At 42.3% G+C, this 13,781-nt stretch overlaps 1 protein-coding gene across 1 annotated transcript in view; it reads right to left on the bottom strand.

Annotated features, from left to right (window-relative positions):
- Positions 1-3,129: 3,129 nt before the first annotated feature.
- Positions 3,130-13,781, bottom strand: part of LOC308296133 (ADP-ribosylation factor-like protein 15) — a gene marked incomplete at both ends in the record, with an annotated part of 197,173 nt that continues 186,521 nt past the window's right edge. Inside the window, one exon of the mRNA XM_080739278.1 lies at positions 3,130-3,282. Within this exon, the coding sequence (XP_080595404.1) occupies positions 3,130-3,282 (153 nt within the window). The remainder of the gene's footprint in view (positions 3,283-13,781) is intronic.

The following is a 13,781-nucleotide window of genomic DNA, read 5'->3' as shown; positions in this document are numbered from 1 at the left end:
ATTTGCCAAAGCCTATCTACAGTATCTTTTTGCTCAGCATAAAATGGAATTCAAAAATATATAAAAAAAATATACATTAAAACCATTAAAGTCTACCATACCGGCCCGACAAAAAAAAAGAGGATAGTCATTTTTTTATTTTAAAACAAAAATGTGGACACCAGAGTTAAAGACACTTTTAGTGAACACCACGTTGTGATTGGTCAAACATCTTCTAGCCTGAACAGCGGATGGGTAATTCTTGTTCACGACTTTTACGAGGCGGAGTTACTGACTCCCTTGCATTCGAATATTGTGGAAGAGTTGCCTGGGTTGAGAGACTAGTGATAATAAAAAATAAAAGAAGAACACGATAAAGACAGCAAAGGTAGATGTAGGTGTAGGGATGGGACGATAAGCGATATTATCATCTATCGTGATAAAAAACTCTCACGAAAATTGTATCGTGGGGAGATTACATTTATCGTGAAATCGTCCTCCATCATGTACTGGGATCAATTCACCTTTTATTTGCCGAGCTGCATATCCAGTACCATTTAAACCCTCTATTGGTAAAACGTACTTCTAATATACCGGTAGGTACTCGATATAGCCTTTTTTTTCACTCTCTACCAAATCTCTCTGCCAAAAGCAAATGGAGGATAATGGATGTTGGGGATATTTTGATTATCGCGATAATATCGTAAATCTCGATTTCCCGAACTAGTTCCCCAACTAGTTCGGCTCTTTTGTCGGCAAGCGACACTGTCCTTACCGTGAGCTGATTCTTGAAAACGTAGGTGGTCCAAGTCGTCCTACGTTTACTGACGTTAGTATCGTCATATTCCGCCGATTTATTCAATGTAATCCAATGCAGATGGCCAACTTTGAAGCCCATTTTCTCTGAATCTATGCTTTTCTGGACGAGGACAGCCTTTATTTGCGGCAAAATATCCGAAAAATTGTGCTTCTAACAATAACATTAGCCTAGAGGTAATGGAAGCCAAGGCCTTCTGGCGCATATTGAGGACACGCACGAAAGTCATCGCCACGGCTGCGCAGAGCTTGCGCAGCTACAGCGTTGGTCAATGGGCTATATTCCGGCCATTGAGCAGGAGTTGGGCTCCATCTAGTGGTGGCAATGGACGAGTTAACACATTCACCGCAGAGGGCGTACATATACGTTTTATCAAATCTAGCGATTGAGTGCCAGAGACGTGTATTTTTACGTTTTGGGTCTTTTCAGTGGTTTACGATAGATTTCTCTCTTCTGCAGCCCAGAGTGATGCAAAGACTCAAATCTCATGATCCATATGGAAATTACGTCATCTGGAAATCCTTCTTGCCGCCCGGACCAATGTAAAAACTGGATGAATCTCGGATTTATCTCCCAGATTGCGTTTTTGGTCAAAACAGACCATATAAAGCACGGATGATCGTGGTTATCATTTTTCTTTTCCGGGTGAACGAAAAGCCTGCAGCTCCCAACGTTGTGTGAACACACACACGGTGCATCCCTAATGGCTTCGGGGGAAAAAAAGTCGAAACGTACAGGGCCTGGGTTGGGAATAGGACGTGGTTCAGATATCAGATGGGGTGGGTTTGGGGAGGTCGGAGAATGGGGTGAGGGGTGAGGGGGGGGGGGGTCCGCGATAGACGGCAGCGAGGTGGCAGACGGGGAGGGGTCTTGGCAGACAGTTGGAGGGCATTAGGCTGTCGGACAGGGACTTGTCAGATGCAGCTGTTGTCGGGGCTGATTGATAGAGTTTGTATTCTGTCATGACGGGGAGAGACCACGTAGAGCGCATGGCCAGAGCCAGAGATGGGAGTGTGTCAAATTCAGAGAGAGAGAGAGAGAGAGAGAGAGAGAGAGAGAGAGATCGACACACGAAAACAGAACCTATACTGACAAAAACACACAACAAAACCAAAACATCGTGAGACTTAAAGACACTTAAATGAATGCTATTATCCACCACATCTCTCTATCCCACAGACGCACCGAGTGAAGTCAGTCCGTTTTCTTCTTCTTCTTTTTTTTCCGTTTCGTTTTTTTGTTTTGGTCTTTGATTAAGAAGGACTCATGATGGTTACTACAGTACAATATATAAAAATGTAATAGGAGCTCTAACAGGTTAATTACGATCGAAGAGCTATAAAACATAGCCTAAGCAAAGTAAAACAAAAACAAAAAAAGCATTCAGACTTTTTATCCAGACCCATTGTCTCTGCATGGACTCATTTGTCCTTCAGGTTAGCTGTCATGGTGTCACACGTTCCATCACAGTTGGCTACACAGCATTATGCTTCTCTTTGCAGGTACACAAAACTCCTTGAGATATTCAGACTACTAGACTATTCAGACTAGATAATACAACATGTGTGGGACACGGATATGTAACTACAGTACATAACACGCCACGTAAGGCTTTGGACTATAAGTACTTCAATCACACAATGACATTCTTTGTTAGCGAGTCAGAGGAGAAGCGCGCTCGACCACCATTACAGTAAATTTCTGCATTTCAGTGGAATGAACATCAACAGTGTCCATCCTGCAACATCTTGTAAAGTCACTAGCAGTGATGCTAAACATATTTACAGACAACCTGATCTCCACTGTGTATGTGTGTGTGTGCGTGCAGGTTTGTGTGTGTGTGTGTGTGTGTGTGTGTGTGTGTGTGTGTGTGTGTGTGTGTGTGTGTGTGTGTGTGTGTGTGTGTGTGTGTGTGTGTGTGTGTGTGTGTGTGCCCAATGGCAACTTAAGGAATGCCACATGTCCAAGCCTTAAGGTGTCATAGATAGTGGTAAACAGGAATTAGATTTCTTACAAAGTTTGATGATTAAACTGCATAAAGTTGAAATGGGGCCTGGATGGAATTGCCTCTGCAAAGATGTAGTGGTTGACTCACTGTTGCCCTGCATCCACTGCCTTCCATTTAGAAAAAGGAGTGAGCAGTGAGGATGGGGGGGGGGGGGGGGATCTAACACACGCCGCCACACAGAGAGGCCATCATCTGCCATGTCTATGTGTGTTTTGCCTTGGTGTGTGTTGTGTGCTATGGACACGGGCAGGATGGTTTGTTTCGTCATCGGTAGCCGCTAATGTCCTTTTTTCTTTCTTAGTTTTTGTCACTAGCAGGGTTAGCATCATATCCTTGCAGGCTCTGTGTCTTTGTCCTCTAGCAGGCCAATGAACTGACCAAAGCTCTCCTTCACCACGTCCATGTTGTCCATGGTGGTTCCTTCCAGGATCCAACGCTTGCCCCTGGCCAGTGGTTCCAGCTCAAAGTACTTCTTGATCTGCAGGCAAAAACAGAGGATGAGAACAGAGTTATTATCTAATTGTCACGCACGGTGAAGCTTCAGTCATACTTGCCAGAAATGACAGATTTTCAACTTAAAACTTTCTTTTCTCTTTCTTTCCTTCTGCCAAGTCTCACCCTTTGAGAATGAGAGTCAGCCATTTAACCTCTTCTCACGCCACACTCATTTACAGAAATCCCACCTCTCCCGAAAGTTGCGGGAGTCTCCCGGAAATTTGCCACTGCTCCCGGACACCCGCGAGTGGCAGTAAAGCTCCCGCAAATGCCGACCATATGCGGGAGAATGGCGGGGTCCGGTCTATTACATAGTTCTACCGTAGTAGCCTAGAGTTATTCATTTTAAGAACCTATTTAACCAGTGAAATCACATTCAGACGGATAAATACAGGCTATTGGCCACATCATCTGGACGGTGTTCTCTCCTGAATGCTACAGTGTTGCGTGCTTTGAACTTGAGGGAGCAGCACTGACGTTAATGTTTCATCCGTGAGACACATGAACCTCTTAACGTCTTCCTCATACACTGTCAATGTGTAATACTCAAGATAACTTAATTGAAAATGCAGTTTAATGACTTTAAAGTAACGCGTCGGGCGATGACAGCGTCACCACAAGGCGGGTCTTGGCACCAACGCGGTCAGTAAACACACGTGCTGTTGTGTTTCTCCCAAATAGGCAATGCATTATATTAGCCTATTAAGCCTATTTCTGCCGCTGTGCAGAACCGTTTTTAACCGAACCAGAAGCAGTGTTCACTGTTCAGCCTGTAGGTTTGTTACACTTGATCAATCATTCCAGCCCAAGGACTCAAGGAAAAGCTGGACAGAAAACGTAATAATTATCACACTTGCGTGCTTCACATGTGTTCATAAGGAACCCAGCCGCCCCAATGTCTCACTCCTAACTTTTCCTGAAACTTGGCAGCCCTGATACATTTTCGTACACCAAACTGTAAATGTGCCATTAGAGACCATATGTTCAGAAAACTTCGATCGAAGAATTTGCAATGCCCCTACTTTGTTTTAGGTGTACATCAATTAAAAAATTTCAAGGCACACCTGTATTTGTGGCAAAAATAGACGATCTACAAGCTCACAAATATCATCTATTTTTGCTATTTGTTGTCCAACAAAGGGTATAGGGCTAAAGTGGTTAACACAGTCACTTGAAAAAGCCACAGGGACACACAAGTGAAGCCCAGTCCCCCCCACCCCCACCTCCAGACACTGTGGCTCGGAATTACAGAATTACAGTACGCATGTACACCAGAACCAAATCTATATATAAACATAAAATAAAAAAAATAAAAAGTAAGCTATGGTGTTCAAATCTGGGGAAAATGTGGATTCTTAACTTGGCACAAAATGTCTCTAACAGTTGATTATGAACATCATATGTTGGCTTTACATGCAGTGCCTGGTTTACTTTATTGTGTTGGCAGCTCACGACAATAGAGCCGAGAGAGACAAGCAGAACCAGCTGTCATGTAAAAACACATCTGAGCAGCAGGGAAACGATGGCTGAGAGACCTCCACTGAAGGCACCGCAACTTGAGTAATGGCAACAATTTAGTGTGCCTGTTGCAAATATGTTTTGGTGACCTCCTAATGCCTGTCTGATAGCCATCAGTTGAACGTTGAAAGACGTGTAGCGCACAACTAACTCACGCTGAGCTGTTTCTAATGAGAGCCTATTCATGTCACTGATGCAATAAAACAGCATTTATTGGCATTTATCTTAACATATGTACATAATTAGGTCCCCTGGCACTCATATTCAGTGGTGGAAAAAGTACTCAAATGTTTCACTTGAGTAAAAGTATCAATACTACAATGTAGAAATACTCCATTACAAGTAAAAGTCTGGAATTCAAACTGTACTTGAGTAAAAGTATGAAAGTTTGGCAATCAAAATGTACAAAAAGTAAAAGTACAAAATGTTTGAAAATAGTAGATCTACAAGCTCAAAACGTGTCGCGATGCTACGTGTTGTGAGCTTGTAGATCGGCTATTTTCAAATAGCCATGGTATAAAATAGGGCTAAAGTGGTTCATGTGTGTTTTATAATATTATAATTTATATCTGCAAAGTAACTAGTTACTATAAAGTTTTCAAATAATTGTAGTGGAGTAAAAGTACAACATTTGGATCCGAGATGTTAGTGGAGTAGAACTAAAAGTACTGAAAACTGGAAATACTCCAGTAAAGTACAAATACCTCATAACTGTATACTTAAGTACAGTACTTAAGTAAATGTACTTAGTTACTTTACAACACTGCTCATATTAAGGTTATGGACGGGCAAAGTTTTCTTCTTTTTTTTTTTTTTTTTTTTTTTGAGGGCCAGTTCGTTTCTATTTTTATCTACCGGAGGGAAGTAGCGATGACAAGATTGCAGAGGCCAGCTGAGTAAAGATAACATGCCTGGTAATCTGATGTAGTGAATGTTTTAGTACAGTATCTCTTTATTTTTAAATCACTCAAACCGTCCGGTTAATATAGCAACAATATGTCTTTATCTCCTTGTAACAGCTGATGGAGAGATTTGCCACCTATTCTGTACTAGGAAAAGATAAGGTGAGGTGTACTTTCACATATCCAAATTAAGTAGCTTCTTCCTTCCTACTACAGTATAAACCTGGGTTGGTCTCTGAGCATTTGTCAGACATAAGTCTCCCCAAAAAAGGAGTATTACAATGCTTACTAATGTTATATTTCTGTTAAACATTGAAATTACAATCTGAACATTGACACAAATGGAAGGTGCTTTTTCTACAGATATTCCCTGCTGTTCAAAACTATAAGGAGGGGGAGATCATAATTACAATAGTATAATTATGCCATCATCTTCACAGCTTTATCAAAATTAGAAACTTCAGGACGGAATTCACACAGGACGAATACATTTGCAAGTGTGATTTGAGTTGCGGGTTGGTTGTTTAAAGCCCTTTGCACACAGGACAGTTGCGTTTTTTTTTTTTTTTTTTCATTTGCTGCATGAATAAAACGCATTGGATTTGGTGTGCAATGCTGTGCGTAATCGGCGCTGCGGATCCCAAAAGGAGTCATAAAAGGAGTGATGACTTTTTTACCGCATGCGACAAGACGCACAAATCGAACTGGGTTCGATCGAGAAAAAAACACACGGCCGCAGCCACTCGTCGCACGGCTAATTTGGATCCGGTGTGCATGAGGTCGTAGAGAATCATAGTTTTCTTTAAAAAAAAAAAATCTGTTTTATCCGTGCGGATAAACGCACCTGTGTGCAAAGACCTTAACTCATTCTGGGCGATGCCCGTAGAAACCGTAGATTTCCCGCTGTACCGCGGTGCCATGCCCGTCGAACCCGGAAGTTTAATTCTATTGTATGGGCATTCCCAGATATGGGCTTAATATTGATGGGCATAAAAGGGATTCTCCATATATGGAGATCAAGGTGATGATTCAGTCGTCTCCATGTATGGATATCCAGGGTTTGATCTTTGATGAGGTGATGTCACAATGTCAACAAACAGGTCAGCAGCTATAGACATTGAGGCGTTAATCACGATACGGACAAGATGTGCCGGTTTTCATAGTTAACTGAGACCAACGGTCGCAATAATAGTAATATTATATTATTACAATTGCAACAAATCTATTGTCCATCATTTCTATCCTTCCTATGTAACAGAACATGGTGAATAATCTCTGTCTGTTGAATGTGTGAGTGTGTGCGTGTGTGCGTGCGTGCGTGCGTGCGTGCGTGCGTGCGTGCGTGCGTGTGTGTGTGCGTGCACGTCAACACACAAAGCATGCAGACAAACAGACCGGTGTGCTTTGGAAACACCAGCAGATCCACATGAGTGCCTACCACACCGTCAAATGACTTCAACTTCAAGTGAAATTGCTTTTGTCTAGACCTTGCTGAGCTGTCTAGCTGTGCCATGGTGTGTGGCATGAAGAACAGGAGGAGGGGGAGGGGAGGGGAGGGGAGGGGAGGAGGAGGGGAGGGGTTTGCGTCTGCTCCTATCCAACCATCCACTCTGTGTGTGTCTGTGTCTGCTCCTATCCAGCCATCCACGCCAGTGAGTGGGGAGAGTGAGTCCATGCAGCCTCTGCCCCCCTGAGTTGCCTCTGTCCGGGTGTAACGTGAGTTTAATGACAGATTAAGTCACCTCAGCCGCGTTTGGCCCAGAGGCCTGGCTGGAAAGCCGAGCGGACCCAAACAGTGTTAACAAATCTGTCTGGGTAACCTGAGCTGCCCTAGTCCCGACTCTAGCTCCAGACCTAGACTGCAGACGAAGCGGCTGGCTGTCTGTCTGGCTGAATGGCTCACTTGTCTGCCTGTGGCCAAGGCCCTCTTCTGGAAGAGTCTAGCCCCTGCACTGGCAGACTGTCAAAAGGCCAGCAGTGACCTCTGTTTGAGCGCAGACAGGCTCAGGATCCGCTTGCCTCCCCTCCTCACCCCGCTGGCCTGCAGAGCTTATACCCCAGGGCTGTCTGGGCACAGTGCTCTAATGACATCTTTAACCACTTGAACCCTAGCATCCCCATTCTGGGGGGAACATTCACTGGAAAAAAAAGAAGCCGTTCTACAAGATCACAACTCATTGCGTTGCGACACGTTGTGAGCTTGTAGATCGCCTATTTTTGGCTAAGAGATTTGGTGTTGAGGGAAACCAAACACAGAGCAGCAGATTAGTTTGCTAAATATGAGGGTTTAAGTGTTTTTTTTAATCATTTGCCATAGACTTCTCTGCTAATGATAACACAGCTTGTTTGGGTTAATGAGTCCAGTCAATGCAGTGAGTATAGAAGCTTTCAAAATGGTCAAATCCAACTGAGAAAATTAACAGCGGGTGGATAAATTATGTCCCCAACAACACCTTCACCTTATACTTCTTTTTACTCTTTGACAGTGTCAGAAATAACTGATTAAAAAGAAAAAAAATGAAAGAAAAGACAAACATGACGCCTCAAGACTATCAATTGTGCTTCACGCATGCTGAAGGAACCCCATGACCTTATCTTATGGCTGGGCATAGCCCCACTCGCACTTCCCAGTGTGGCCAAAACCAGTTTCTCCCAGATTAAGTCCTCCTAAGCACACTTATGCTTGCTTAAGGAGTTGCGTGAGGCTGCGGTAAGGGTAAGCCCTACAAGACGTGCTTGCCAGATGGCTCACTGGGATGACCAGTGGGTCAACCAGTCTAGCCTCTTCTAGGTCAGCCAGACACCGAACGCCTTGTCTTGTCGACGGGAGAAAGCGGCTTATGCTTGCAAAAGGGCGTCAAAAAGTTACAACACCACGCCGTGCCTGTAGAAACTGTGTTCCTGCAGTCAGGTTGCAAGGATAGTTGGCCACCCGTCTGCCCGTCTGTGCTCTTGGATTCTGGACCGCATAACTCTCTTGGTCTTGGCTGCAGGCCCTGCACTGAGTGACTGCATTGTTATTACATCCAAGCTTAAGCTGTGCGGCGTGTACCGTAGCGAGACTAAGTGTTTTGTGTGTGGTGCATTTTGTCATTGTTGCTTGTACACTGTATAGCCCTGAGCGTTCATTTAACTTCCATATTTATACTCTCTGAGTTAAATTAACACTCATGTCTTTGCACTCTGTATAGCTTGTCACGTTGCTCATTTATACGTTTCGATATGCAAGAGGTTAGCTGTCTATAAGAGGGTCGGTCGGTGTGTTTGTCTGTCTGTCTGTCTGTCCGTCCATCTGTCCGGAACTTATCTCGCAAACCACTGGGCCGACACACTGTCAGTAGGCTACAGAAGTAACTCTACTATTTTCTCCCTATGTTTTATACTTTGACACATTTACCTTTATAATAGAAGGTCGGGCTACACACATGCCCAAATTTGGAGTTGTACGTCATAGAGATCCACATGCCCTGCCCATGTAGATCCTGAGTTCCACATGATTAGATTGTTCCAAGACAATTACTCTTTGCATTACTACAACGCTTTACAGGCACTATTAAACAATTCATGCTTCAGTGTCTTTGTTTGGCATGGAGGTGTGTACAAGAGTTCAATCGGACAGGTTACAGTACAATTGACTCTGTGCTGAGTGATTGAGAAAGAGAAAGGTGTGTGTGTGTGTGTGTGTGTGTGTGTGTGTGTGTGTGTGTGTGTGTGTGTGTGTGTGTGTGTGTGTGTGTGTGTGTGTGTGTGTGTGTGTGTGTGTGCGCGTGCGTGCGTGCGCGCGTGCGTGCGTGCGTGTGTGTGTGTGTGTCTGTGTACACGTGTGCACCCACATGTGCGTATGTGTGCGTGCGTGTGTGTAATACATAGAGTTAGTGTGTTGTATATTTTCTTTAATCCCCATGGGAAAACAGGCTCTCAGGCCAACCAAAGGACAGGTGACACTAGCCCAACCAAGCATGAGATGACCGGTGTTAGCTTCCATGACTGGCATATCGCTTCCCTGCCCTTTTCTTAGTTAACTGTCGAGTGTTTATGTTAAATGTAAATATTAAAAGTATTTCAAAGGGTGATTCTCAACCTGATGACACACATCACTAGCATGCTGGAGAGAACTGGGTAGCAGATGTATATGAACAATCACGTGAACTTGTATATCGGTAATTTATTTCATGCAGTTCATGGTGTATTTATTCTAAAGCAGTGCATCAGATAGAAAGTAAGGCAGTTTTTCATGGTGTATCTATTCTAAAGCAGTGAAATTGGGCATCCGTTCATGAAACAAATACAGTAACACAGTGGTTCTCAAAGAGGGGTCTGGGCATTGGAGGGGGTCCCCACCCAGCTAAATTTGTTAATACTGCGTCACAATCATTTGAACCACTTTAGCAATTTATACAGAAAAAAAAGAAGAAAAAAATAGTTCTTGAATGTTTTAATAGTACAAAACGTATCTTCTGGGGGTTCCTTGCTCAACATTATATTCAGATGGGGGTCCATACTGTACAAATCAATTTGGGGGTCTCTGACATGAACATGTTTTAGAACACACACACACACACACACACAGAGTAGAGACACACATGCACGGTACAGTATCCTAACACACACACACAAACAGAGCATAATGTTGATTTGCCACCCGGTGCACTCGCGCAGCTCTGCCGTTAATCTTAAGCTGCAGCCCTGCCAAGCCTGCTTTAAGGGCCATAATGACCGTGGATAGTCGCCCATGATGGTGTAAGCACAGCAGTGCACACAGCTGATATCTGGCCCTGTTATCATTATTATTATTACACTTATTCTTCTTCTTCTTCTTCTTATTATTATTATTAGAGTGGGACGGAATTCATTATTATTAATATATATATCGGACCAGTTACCCATAATGGAGGTTGTGTCAGTAGGAAGATACGTTTTTTCTGGCAACGTCATCATTAAATAGCCAAAGAGAGACCAGCATTCCTGGTGATGCCAGTGATGTCAGCGGAGTTTGGTATATAAAAGCATTCCTGGTAATGTCATCATTAACATTATATTCAACATTATAGCAGAGCGCACCTCATGGCACGCTCTGCTGGCGCACAAGTAGGCCATGTATGGGGTAGAGAGAGACAGAGAGAGAGAACTCTGTCTCTGTCTCTGACAGAAGTATGTCCTGTGTGGCTATGGTCAATGAGTTACTGTGGGTCAGGCACTGAGAGAGCATGTGTGGAAAGCCCCAAACAAAACAACAAAAAACAGCCAACATTGAACAAACGTTCAACCAAAATAACAAGGCAACACAGTGACGAATGACTGCAGCATTTGCTTCTGTTGCCAAACATCGTCATCGAGTCATGATGAGCATTTTTTTTGTTTCAATCAATTGTACAGCCTTGATGATAAATGGTGATAAGGGCAGAAATGAGTCACATGGTAATTATACATTTACCCACCCACGGCGAGCGCACCACATCCCATTGGCATTCATGCAGCCAGGCATGTGCTGATCAGTGGTGGAAAAAGTACTAGTGTTTTCCTTAAGTAAAAGTATCAGTACTGCAATATAGAAAAGGTCTGGAATACAAAATTATACATTTACCCACCCACGGCGAGCGCACCACATCCCATTGGCATTCATGCAGCCAGGCATGTGCTGATCAGTGGTGGAAAAAGTACTAGTGTTTTCCTTAAGTAAAAGTATCAGTACTGCAATATAGAAAAGGTCTGGAATACAAAATGTACTTGAGAAAAAGTACAAAAGTATTGGTATCAAAATGTACTTTAAGTACCACAAGTAAAAATACTCATGCCTAGTGTCCCATTTCAAGTTTTCGAATGTAAAAAAGAATCATTTGAAAATAGCAGATCTACAAGCTCCCAATGCACATTGGGAGCTTGTAGATAGGTTGTTTTCAAATGGCCGAAATGTAGATTGTATAGGGTTGAAGTGGTTAATGTATGTTTTGTCATTTAATTCAATTAAATTCAAAATTATTAAAGTGTCAAATCATAACAAGTTATCTCAAGAACATGATAGAAAATGATAATCAAAATCTATAAAGTAACTAGTAATTAAACTTTTTTAATAATTGTAGTGAAGTAAAAGCATAAAACAGGGTTCCCACACATTTTACCAATTAATTTCCAAAACTTTTCCAAAACCTTTCCAGAATATTTAACCCGATTTCCAGGACTATATAACAATAATTCAGCTCAATAACGAGTCGCTTACTCCTACTGTATGCGCAATGCACAAAGACAGGTAGTGTATGCCAGTGGTTCTCAACCTTTTCAGGCCGTGACCCCCGAAATAATCATATTTGAACAGGGGACCCCGGCACCCTGAAGAGCACTAAGAGACTGAGGAATTTTGTATAACACGGTGTCTATTGTTCTATTGTGTTGCGTGTGAGCATGTAGATCTGCTATTTTCACAATTTCTGACTCTAATATTTGACAATTTGGCCAATGTTTAATTTGTCATTTCAGAGGTATTAACAAAATCAATAACCAAAGACAATGCATAGCTATTTTTTCCAGGACCTTCCAGGACCCTTGATCAATTCCCAAACTTTTCCAGTACTGGAAAAATATTTTTCTAATTTCAAAATATTTCCAGGAATTTCATGACCATGGGAACCCTGATAAAAGCATGTGCTGATACAGTGGCAGGGGTCCAAGGCGTCAGAGCACAGCACCCGCTGCCAGTCCATCACCGCGTACATCGTGTTAAGGATCTTTCAGATAAAAACAGAGCTGCTGTGGTTCGACGGTGCTGCGCTATGCAGGGATATATTTTGTGTGAAATCTAAAGCTAGCGCACTACATAAGCATTCTTACAGAGGTTAACAGCAAAGCCAGATGGAACAGAACCCAGTTTGTTGGATACACTCCTGCGGGAGATCGGTATCTTAAAAAGAAAGTTAAATGACCCGAGCTGTCAACTCTCAGTTTCTCATTGAAGGTACGTTTCTTTGTCCAGTCTGGCCCGAGAAGCAGCCTCGGGGTCCAGGAGTCTGAGAAGAATATCTGAACTTAATTCAATAAATATCAAATAATAGTAATAATCCCTTCCTGTTTAAGCAATAAGATCGTAAAAGTAAGAGCAGGAAATGTTCACTTGAGAAGGTTTTGCCTTTCAGCAATTATATACTGTATGTATATAAAAAAAGAAGCCATTACATAAAGGGGAGCCGATAAAGAGAAGTTATCCTACAAACACTACTGCTGCTTGCCTGCAGGCAAAACTATCCAAACTGCTCTTTAGAGCAAGGGGAGTTTTACTCAAACTCATTGGAGAAAAGAGAACTATTTCTGCCTTGAGGTTTTTTCTATGGATACATTTCAACAGAGGCCCACTTTCAATAATAACATCATCTATTACTCAACACCTATCTTAGAGTACACATGCAAAAAATGCAGTGGAGGAAAAAGTACTATTTTTCTTTTACTAACTACTGTAATATAAAAAATACTGTGTAAGGGTACGGTCACACCAAACTACCTATGAGAGTGGATTCCCGATACTGCCAATGTAATTCAATGGGAATGGAGCAGTTTCCTGCCAGTAGAGGAGTTCTGCAAAAAACAAACAAAAAAAAAGCTCCATTCTCATTGAAATGCATTGGCGGAATGGGGAATCCACTCTCATAGGTAGTTTGGTAAAAGTCCGGAATTCAAAATGTACTTGAGTAAAAGTATGAAAGTGAATTGGCATCAAAATGTACTTAAAGTACCAAAATTTAAAGTACAAAATGTTTGAAAATAGCCAAAGTATAAAATAGGGCTAAAGTGGTTTATGTATGTGTTATAATATCATAATTAATATCTGCAACGTAATTAGTAACTCAAGTTTTCCAAATACGCATAGTGGAGTAAAAGTACAATATTTGGATCCAAGATGTAGTGGAGTAAAAGTAAAAGTACAGAAAATTGGAAATACTCAAGTAAAGTACAAATACCTAAAAAATTGTACTTAAGTACAGTACTTACGTAAATGTACTTAGTTGCTTTACACCACTGAAAAAATGACCTGCCTGGCTGATGCAGCGAAAAGTGGCCTCACAACATTCTTTTG

This window comes from Nannobrachium achirus, assembly GCF_963921795.1.
Source record: "Nannobrachium achirus genome assembly, chromosome: 12".
In the NCBI taxonomy this organism is placed as follows: domain Eukaryota; kingdom Metazoa; phylum Chordata; class Actinopteri; order Myctophiformes; family Myctophidae; genus Nannobrachium; species Nannobrachium achirus.
The sequence above is the reverse complement of the archived record's forward strand: the minus strand, read 5'-3'. Positions and strand labels throughout refer to the sequence as shown.